Consider the following 10,541-nt stretch of genomic DNA (forward strand, 5'->3'; position numbering starts at 1 on the left):
CTCCCCCCCCCCCCCCTAACCACCTTTCTATTACTATACTATTTTGTCTATTACATAGAGTACAAATTCAGTCTACTTAATGCTTTTTCCACATGCTTGTTGCTTCGACAATGTATTTCCTGTATAATCATCTTGCCAAGCATCTCCCATCGTCTCACTTTAGCTTGAAAGATTCTTGTATTTCTTTCTTGCCACACATAGTAGACACATGTTGCTAGTGTCATCTTATATAGTTCAGTTGTTGCAGTTTTTCCCTTCAGCCTTTTTCAGCCCATGCTAGCTCCTCAGCCCATCTATATACTGGTCTTCTTATCCCTTGCCAAGCTAGGAGATTACTCCACAATTCAGCTGCATATTGTTTAACCAAAATATGGAATTTCGGTCAAAGCTTTATATTTAGAAGAACTCGGGTTACTGATAATCGAAAATGAACCAAAGAAATTGATTTTGATAACAATAAGATAGATAGCAGAAAGCAAAGTAATCAATATATTCAGTTGATATTTTGTGCCCTTACAAATGACTAGTCTTCTCCTTTTTATAGCTATCTCTAAGATATACGTTTTGCCTTTGCCATAATAAGGTCATCATAGAGAATTAAAGGCATTAAATGCTACGTTACATAATCATTGTAATTTAATACAGATTCTCTAACGTTTTCAGTATTTAATGCTTATTAAATACTGTATATGTACTCTCGTGTGCTGTCAGATTCATTCTTCTTGACTTTTAGATTTAAATAGGTACGAGCATCGAGTCTTTTGAATATCTGCTCGTGCCTCTGCTCGTACCTGTTGCAACTCGTGCCTCCTTGTCTACTATCACTCTTTGACCAGCCTTCGTGTCATGACACGTCATCTTTCAATCAATTCAATATGTAAACTCACCCGTAGGTGGTACCAAAACAATTCCTAAATCTTCTCCCTTCACATTAGATGAGCCATTAGTAAACAAGGTCCAAATTCCTTGATTAGACCCGTTGAACACCTGTAATTCTTTTTTTGCTTCTAATTGCATCTCTTGGCTAAAATCAGCCAAAAAATCTGCTAACACCTGAGATTTGATCGCGGTTCTGGGCTGATAAGTAATGTCATATTCACTTAATTCTATAGCCCATTTGGCTAATCTACCAGACAACTCATGTTTGTGTAATATATTGCGTAATGGATAAGCAGTTACTACGGCAATAGGGTGACATTGAAAGTAAGGCCTTAGTTTTCTTGAAGCCATGATTAGTGCAAGTGCAAGTTTTTCTAATTGAGGATACCGCGTCTCCGCATCTAATAATGATTTGCTGACATAATAAATTGGAGATTGTTTACCTTGGTCTTCACGAACTAAGACAGCACTCACTGCTACTTTTGACACAGCAAGATAGATGAGCAATCTTTCTCCAACCTTTGGTTTTGCAAGCAACGGCAGATTTGACAGGTAAGTTTTCAAATTTGTGAGCGCCTGTTGACACTCCTCAGTCCATTCGAACTGATCTTGCTTTTTAAGAGATGAAAAGAATTTAAAGTACTTTTTTGATGATTTGGAAATAAATTTCCCCAAAGCTGCAATTCTTCCTGTCAACCTCTGCACTTCTTTTTTACTTGTAAGTATATCAGGGATTTCTTCAATGGCTTTAATCTGCGCTGGATTCACCTCAATACCACGGTTAGAAACAAGAAAACCTAAAAACTTACCTGATGCAATACCGAATGCACATTTCTCAGGGTTTAATTTCATATTGAATTTTCGCAAAATTTGAAACGTATCTGATAAGTGCGATATATGATCCCTTGAATGTTGAGTTTTAACGAGCATATCGTCTATGTAAACCTCCATAGTTTTTCCCAAGTGTTCTTGGAACATTTTGGTCACCAGTCTTTGATACGTTGCACCAGCATTTTTGAGACCAAAAGGAATCACTTAATAGCAGTAAGTCCCCCTGTATGTTATAAATGAAGTTTTTTCTTCATCTAAAGGATCCATTTTAATCTGGTTATAACCTGAATATGCATCTAAAAAGCTTAACAACTCATGTCCTGCAGTAGCATCAATTAGTTGATCTATATGTGGTAATGGAAAAGAGTCTTTAGGACAAGCTTTGTTAAGGTCTGTGTAATCTACACAAACTCGCCATTTTCCATTCTTTTTCGGTACCACAACAGTATTGGCTAACCAATTAGGATACTTTACCTCGCGGATAGACCCAATTTTTAGTAATTTTGGACCTCTTCTTGAATCACCTGATTTTTGAAAGCTCCTTGCTTTCTCTTCTTTTGTTTGACAGGTGGATATGAGGGGTCTTCATTTAACTTGTGAGTCATTACTTCCGGTGGTATTCCGGTCATATCAGAATGGGACCAAGCAAAACAGTCTACGTTAGTTTTCAAAAATTCAATCAATTTACCTTTCATGTCCTGGCTTAGATTGGCTCCTACATAGACTTTCCTTTCAGGCCATTGTGTGAATAATACCACAGCCTCCAGCTCTTCAATCGTTGTTTTGATATTTTCATTTTCCTCTGGTTCTTGAATGAAATCGGGCCTTGGGTCTACATCTGTTCGTTCTTGTTCAGTTGAGGTTAGTGTTGCAGTATCCTCAACTGGATTCTGTAACTGCTATTTTTCTTCGTTCCTCATAGTTGAATCTGCTGCGGAGTTGATGCTCCTGGATGTCTGTTGATCCCCACGGATTTGACATATTCCCAGTGGTGATGGAATTTGGACCTCTTCTTGAATCACCTGATTTTTGAAAGCTCCTTGCTTTCTCTTCTTTTGTTTGACAGGTGGATATGAGGGGTCTTCATTTAACTTGTGAGTCATTACTTCCGGTGGTATTCCTGTCATATCAGAATGGGACCAAGCAAAACAATCTACGTTAGTTTCAAAAACTCAATCAATTTACCTTTCATGTCCTGGCTTAGATTGGCTCCTACGTAGACTTTCCTTTCAGGCCATTGTGTGAATAATACCACAGCCTCCAGATCTTCAATCGTTATTTTGATATTTTCATTTTCCTCTGGTTCTTGAATGAAATCGGGCCTTGAGTCTACATCTGTTCGTTCTTGTTCAGTTGAGGTTAGTGTTGCATTATCCTCAACTGGATTCTGTAACTGCTATTTTTCTTCGTTCCTCATAGTTGGATCTGCTACGGAGTTGATGCTCCTGGATGTCTGTTGATCCCCACAGATTTGACATATTCCCCATGGTGATGGAAATTTAATAACTTGATGTAAGGTTGACGGAACGGCGTCCATCTCGTGGATCCATGGTCTTCCGCGAATCATATTGTAAGCCATCTCCATCTCTACCACCTGAAACTTTGTATCCTTGATAACCCCTTCCGCGAATGTAGTAAGTATTACCTCACCTTTTGTCACGACGCTGGAATTGTCGAACCCAGACAAAGTATGCGCCTTGGGTACTAATTTAGCTTCAGCTTGCATCTCGTGTAGAACTCTTAGCAGAACAATATTCACAGAGCTACTTGGATCAATCAAAACTCGTTTCACATTAGTGTCATGTACAAGTAAAGATATTACCAGTGCATCGTTATGTGGAGTCAATATGCCATCCGCATCTGCATCATCAAACGTAGTGCTTTCTTCCTCTAAGACATGTCGCACTCGCTTCCCGTGGGTAATGGTGACTTTGGAAACTTTATTTGCTGTCGTATACGTCACACCATTGATTTCTTCGCCCCCGCTTATAACATTAACGGTTCTTTTTGGAGAAGGCGGTTTAGGGGGCTCCTACCTATTCTTCATGTATGTTTGCTTTCCTTTCTCGCTGAATAACTCAGTGAGATATCCTTGCTTCAACAGATGATCAACTTCACCCCGTAGCAACCTACAATCTGCCGTTTTGTGACCATGACCGTTGTGAAATTCGCACCAGTGTTCGGGATTGCCCCTGTTTTGATTTGACCTCATTTCTTTTGGCCGCCGCACCTTATCACCCATGCTTCTTAAAACAGCTACGAGCTCGGAAGTGCTTACATTAAAATTATAACCGCCAAATCGTGCCTTCAAGTTTCTATCATCATCTCGTGAGTCTCGTGTGTTACGATCATTTCCATACCTCGATGATGAGCCCGATTCTCTATTTCTAGATCTATGGTCGTACCTTGAATGATCATGCTTTGATCGTGAATATTTTCCAGCTGGGCCCATATATGGTTCGTACCTGTTTTTATCGGACCTTTTTTCTGTTTCCGCCCGTCTTGAACTCACCTTTTCTTCTTTTTGAGATCGTGAGATAATATCTTCTTCGATCCTTAAATTCGTGCTATACCTGTTGTAAACGTCATTCCATGTCGTTGCTGGGAATTCACGAAGACTTTCCTTGAGTCGCCTCGTGGCTTCTGAGCTTTTCTCATTCAAATTACTAGTGAAAGCTATTGCTGCCCAATTATCTGGTACACGTGGTAACGTCATTCTTTCACGCTAGAACCTATTCACGAACTCTCTGAGCAACTCGGAGTCCCCTTGTTTGATTTTGAAAATATCCTCCATTCTCTTTTCGACTTTTTGAGCCCCAGAATGTGCTTTGATAAATAAATCTGCAAGCTCAGCAAAAGAATTTATGGAATTTTTGGATAAAAGAGAATACCATGTTAATGCTCCCTTAGTGAGTGTTTCACCGAATTTTTTGACCAATACTGATTCAATTTCTTGTTTGGTCAAATCGTTGCCTTTTACGCCAGTTCTGAATGCAGTCACGTGGTCTCGTGGATCAGTTGTTCCATCGTATTTTGGAATTTTGGGCATTTTGAATTTCTTTGGAATTGGTAGAGGAGTAGCGCTTGGCTTCCAAGGTTGCTGTGAATATTTATCCGTATCTATTCCTTTGATTACAGGCAGTACTCCAGGTATTTGCTCTATGCGGTCACTTTGCTCCTTAAATTAAAATAAAAACAAAAAGGAAACAAATTAAAAAACAACAGGACTATAATATTTATTAATTATGCCGAGTGAGGAAAAGAATTTTTCAACGCATGGTGAAATTTTAACTTCTAACAAGTAATAGAGAGAAACATAATAGATATTACTGATTTCTATTTGAATTAATTTTTTTTTGGAGGACACCTCTATTTGAATTATTAACTATTCAAAAGATAGACAAAGCCAACAATCCATTTGAATAAGAAGGAAAAACTGGCTTTTTACATATGTACGAATACATTCAAACTGTTTTAACTTCAAAAAAGTTACATCGAGAATTGATGTTGAGATTATTTATATTCTTTGTTTCATTTTTTGTATTCCTTAATTGTATTCATATATGTATTGTATAGTTCTATAAATAGAACATATACTCTGTATTTCATTTGGGATGAAAAAGTGAAATAAAAGAATCAAGCTTCTTCTGTATCTAGAATGTTCATCCACTTCTCTCTTTCTCTCGAAGTAAACCTCCATTGTTGCTCACACTGAGCTCGGATTTCCTCTTCGTTATCTTACAAATTTTGTCATGGTATCAGAGCTAGACAACGACTCGAAGCTCTATTCACTTTCAATTGTTCGCCCTTCTAATCGCAAAGTCAAAAATTCATCACTGTTGCTCGCTATTGGGAATTAGGGTTCCTGTGTGGAATCGATTGAATAATCAACTGTTCCTAGCTATTTGTCTTCATCAATAACCACTGTATCGTAGTCAATTCGAATTATGGCCGGAGGAGACGAGGTCCCAGTCGCGAACAAAACCCTAGATTCGACGAGCCCACTCTACATGCATCCATCGGAGAGCGCTGGGTCTATGCTAGTTCCGATAGCTTTTGATGGAACTAGGTATAGATCATGGAGAAGAGGAATCCTTAGAGCACTTTCTGTGAAGAATAAGTTGGGGTTCATCACCGAAAAGTGTAAGAAGCCGACCTCTGATTCAAGTGACCTTGATCAATGGGAGCGATGCGACGATATGGTGACCTCATGGATCTTAAATTCATTGTCAAAGGATCTAGCTGACAGTTTACAATACGTGAACGATGCAAAAGAGCTTTGGCAAGAGCTAGAAGATAGATACGACCAGACTAATGGGGCGAAATTGTATCAATTACAAAAGGAGATAAATGATCTGAGCCAAGGAAGTCTGGACATCACTGGATACTATACAAAAATGAAGAAACTTTGGGAAGAACTCAACAGTCTGAATATTCATGCTAAATGTACTTGNGAGCTTGTGTGGCTAGCTAGTACTGCTGACTTGAACTTACTATTCCTATTGGCCTTTGCCCATTACCTATATTTTGTGATAGCCAAGCTGCCTTACATAATTGCGAAAAATACCTGTATTCCATGAACGCACGAAGCATATCGAAGTAGATTGTCATTTTGTGAGAGATCAACTACAAGAAGGGCTCATCTCACTTCATCATGTCTCCACCAATAACCAATTAGCTGATATTCTGACTAAGTCATTAACAGGGATCAAGCATGCCGGCCTTCTTGGCAAGTTGGATGTGAGGTCCTCCCCTCCAACTTGAGGGGGGGTGTTGAGATTATTTATATTCTTTGTATTCATTTTTTGTATTCCTCAATTGTATTCATACATGTATTGTATAGTTCAATAAATAGAACATATACTCTGTATTTCATTTGGGATGAAAAAGTGAAATAAAAGAATCAAGCTTCTTCTGTATCTAGAATGTTCATCCACTTCTCTCTTTCTCTCGAAGTAAACCTCCATTGTTGCTCACACTGAGCTCGGATTTCCTCTTCGTTATCTTACAAATTTTGTCAATTGATGTGCAGCAAATATGAAAGTTTCAACGTATAAACCAAACAGTGGCGGCTCAACCCTAAAGCCACTAAAGCAGTGGCTTTAGGCCCCCAAAAAGTTAAGGCCCCAAATTTACTTAAATGATATATAGTATAAATAATTATGTATTTATTATTAGTGATAAATAAATTAGTTTTAATTATGTTGTCAATTTTTAAAATTTGTACTAAAAATTGTAGATTATTAAATTTGCATTTACTTCCTACTTTTTATTATTCTTTTTTGTTATCTCATACATGGTGGATAGGCTCAACTTCTTAATTTTTGTCTAACTCACTTCAACTTGAATCAATTTTGTTTATAACTATGATTTTGTAGAATCTTCTTCTATTCTTTAAGTGCTTTTTAGACAATTATTCAATCTTAAGCTAATGATATTATCAAAGGATTAGATATGAAAAAGCATTTTTTAATCTAAAATTTCTTTTGAGATCTCTTTTTAAATTTTTGCTTTAGGCTACATGTAGTGTTGAGCCGCCTCTGAAACCAAATAGATTTTTTGATCTTTTATAAATAAATATGCAAGCCATCTAACAAAGAGCACCTAATGTTGATTAATTTTGCATCCTCTAAATTTCAAACAAAATAAATACAACAAAAAGGGAGACACTTTTGATATAAGTGCTTTTGTCCTACCTTTTTTATTTTTGTTTTTAAAATTTGTTTTGATCACCTTAAACTAATGGATAAACTTTCAAAGTAAGAAGGAAAACATTCTCTAAAAAGGAGCTTTTGTTTTAACTTTTTTTTTAAAGTTTTGATCCTGATAAATTTCAACGATAAATTGTAAAGCTTAAACCTTAAAAAGGAGATATTTAGAGAACAAAAATATGTTCTTAAAGATTTTTTGGTTTACTTTTTTTTATTCTTCTTAAAATGATCAATATTATTTGTTGTTTGTGCTTTATCAATCTTGGTATTTTCAAAGAAGTTATTGTGGACCGGAGGGAGTAATTTGCTTTTTTATTTTGGTTCAAAATAAGTGTCTATTTATATAATCAAGAAAAAATTCAATTTGTTGATCCAAAATTACCCTTATGTACACATCCCTAAAAGTCTTTTATCCTCACAGTAAATTATGCTGTAATATATAATTAAGGGTAGTTTAATCACACTAATTATTTTTATCTAGAATTTAATATTTCTTTAATGTGTGTGCCTAAAGCAAACTGATTACTTATTATGAACAGAAAGAAGTAGGACATAGTATAATAACGCAAAGTTCAGCTACGAGAAACATATGGTGACGGTTGGATTCAGAGAAGGGCTATAATTCTAGACTCAGCAAAGGCAATTAATGACATTAAATTACTTTTTTTTTTTTTTTTGGTCATGACATTAAATTACTATCACACCACTACCTCTTTCTTTAAATTTTCAAATGTGTTGTGACTTGTGACGACATTGATTCTCTACACTTCTCATATCAAACAAGAAGAGGCCCATCAACAATAAATACCACATGGCACTCAGGAAATGCTGTGGAACATTAACTGGCAAATTCGGAAATAGTAAGAGGTTATCAGTTTTAAATTTAAAGAGTAATTCTAAAATAAAACTGTGGAACTTGCCGTGGCGGATTTAGAATTAAGAGGTTATGAGTTTTAAATTGAATGAGTACTCCTCTGTTCCAGTTTATGTGAACCTATTTTCTTTTTAGTTCGTTCCAAAAAGAATTACCCAATTCTAAATTTGGAAACAATTTAGCTTAAACATACAATTCTACCCTTAATGAGAAGCTTTTATAACCAAACAAATACTCTGGGCCCCTTTTTAACTTGTTTAGGACCACAAATTCCAAAAGTCTTTATTTTTCCTAAACTCCGTGCCCAGTTAAACAGGTTCACATAAATGGGAACGGGGGGAGTAATATATATCAAACACTACTTACACATGTTTTTTTGCACACGCAAACGCATACATATACATATGAATATATGTAAATAGAATGCTCGACCTCGAAATATTGGGTTATGTGATACTTGGAAACCCAGAATCTATGAGGTGTGTATTCATCTAAACGGTACAGTTGAATTATACGTGGTTTATAAACAAGTGAATTAATTCGATCTTGAAATGGTAGAAGAATTGAAATAATATGCAATACTTAGCCTTGAGATGAAATGAAACAACTGAAACAGTAGTTCCTGGAGCAGGGCTTCCGAGTACAACAACAATAGAATCAAAAAGCTAAAAGATAAAATTGTATAAAACTTTGAACATATTATAGCATAAGTTTGTCAAAAAATTCGTGTCCTTTACAATGATAATTGAGCTCATTTTTTATAGCTGCACCTAGGGAACAAGGTCCTAGGATCAAGCCCCTCTTTAATGTCAATTATGAGGGCCATTGAAGATTGTGTAATGGCGGGCATGAATGCTATATTCTTTTGTAATGGGTAGTGTACTAACTGATGTAGAATATTTTGCATTAAATGCTATCGGGTGATAGGCATTTATTTCATCTTTACGAGTACCATTCTTTTCCGATAACAGACGAAATCGTTGCCTTCGGTTTCAGCCATCCTCTAACTTCGACTCCATGTGTCACTTTCTCATGCGATCATATTTTACCACATACAGATAGCCCCCTTGCTGTCCGGTGGCATAACTTTGTGTCACCGGAAAGTTGGTAGAAATATTTTTTTGGCGGGAATTTCATTGACCCCTTCTGTAACGCTTCTGACGGTTGATTAGGCGCACGTCTCTTCGTATTTAATGCCTCGAACATGCGTCATCCCACGATTCAGCATAACATTTGCTAGCAATCGAGGTAATTATGGACACGAGTTTAGCTGCCTAAACCTTTAATTATACACATCAACTTCCTTAATTTTCACTTCATAACACTTTGAATTTTCTACGACTTTCTCTACTCAACTCATCTTTCGACTTCAACCTTTCTTTAACTTCCTTCTTTGAGAGAAAACACTCTTTCTCTAATAAGAAATGACCTCCTCTTCAAGAAAACCTAGTTCTTCAAAGAATAAAGGCAAAGCTGATGATGCCGCTCCCCCCTACGGTGAGTACCATCATCCCAAAGAACCTGATTACCACCAAAGATTTCGAAGAAAATTTTTCTTCTACTAACCCACGTACATGGGCCGTTGGCAGATACCCTTCTTCCATCGGTCCTTCCAGTATTCCTGCTGTGAAGGAAGATTGTCATTGCCAGGATTTAGACATTATCGCTCCTGATCTGGCGGAGCAGGTAACCCTATCCAAGGAGGGTTTTTACATACTTTTACACGTATCCCTTTACTTTAGGGGCGTTTTCTCTGAGTGAAGAGCTTGACTCCATCATTACGGAGTTCTGTCTCCACTACCAGGTGTGTTTGGCTCAAGTAAGTTCTTCTGTGTGGAGGATGATTGCTTGTCTTTGGTGCTTGGGGCAAGAAACGTGAGAGGAGCTATCCCCATCTCATGTGATGAACCTCTATTCCCCCAAAATCTTCCGCGGTGGAATGATAAACTTTAGCAAACGCGGCCACCATGCTCTATTATCTAGCATGGATGATGACAACGATCGTGGGTGGATGAAACGGTTCGTTGTAGTTACCACCAATGATATCATTCCGGCAATGACTTCATCCTTTCCGGACTCATGGAACCACACTCATAAGCTCCTTGTTTAATATTTCTTTCATTAGAAATTTTCTCATATCCTTATTGACCCTCCTTCTTTCGCTTGTTTCAGCAAGTCGATGGGTTCCACCTAGGGTTGAAGGCTTGGACTAGTGTGTCCAGAAAATCTTGGATGTCACTCTTGAT

General features: G+C 37.1%; 1 protein-coding gene across 1 annotated transcript; it reads left to right on the top strand.

Annotated features, from left to right (window-relative positions):
* The first annotated feature begins 5,657 nt into the window (after nucleotides 1–5,657).
* On the top strand, nucleotides 5,658–6,290 carry LOC109212524. Its single transcript, XM_019376177.1, has one exon. It carries the CDS (start codon nucleotides 5,658–5,660, stop codon nucleotides 6,288–6,290), a length of 633 nt encoding a protein of 210 aa, XP_019231722.1.
* The last annotated feature ends 4,251 nt before the right edge of the window (nucleotides 6,291–10,541 follow it).

The sequence above is a fragment of the Nicotiana attenuata genome, unplaced genomic scaffold (assembly GCF_001879085.1).
Source record: "Nicotiana attenuata strain UT unplaced genomic scaffold, NIATTr2, whole genome shotgun sequence".
Classification (NCBI taxonomy): Eukaryota; Viridiplantae; Streptophyta; class Magnoliopsida; order Solanales; family Solanaceae; genus Nicotiana; species Nicotiana attenuata.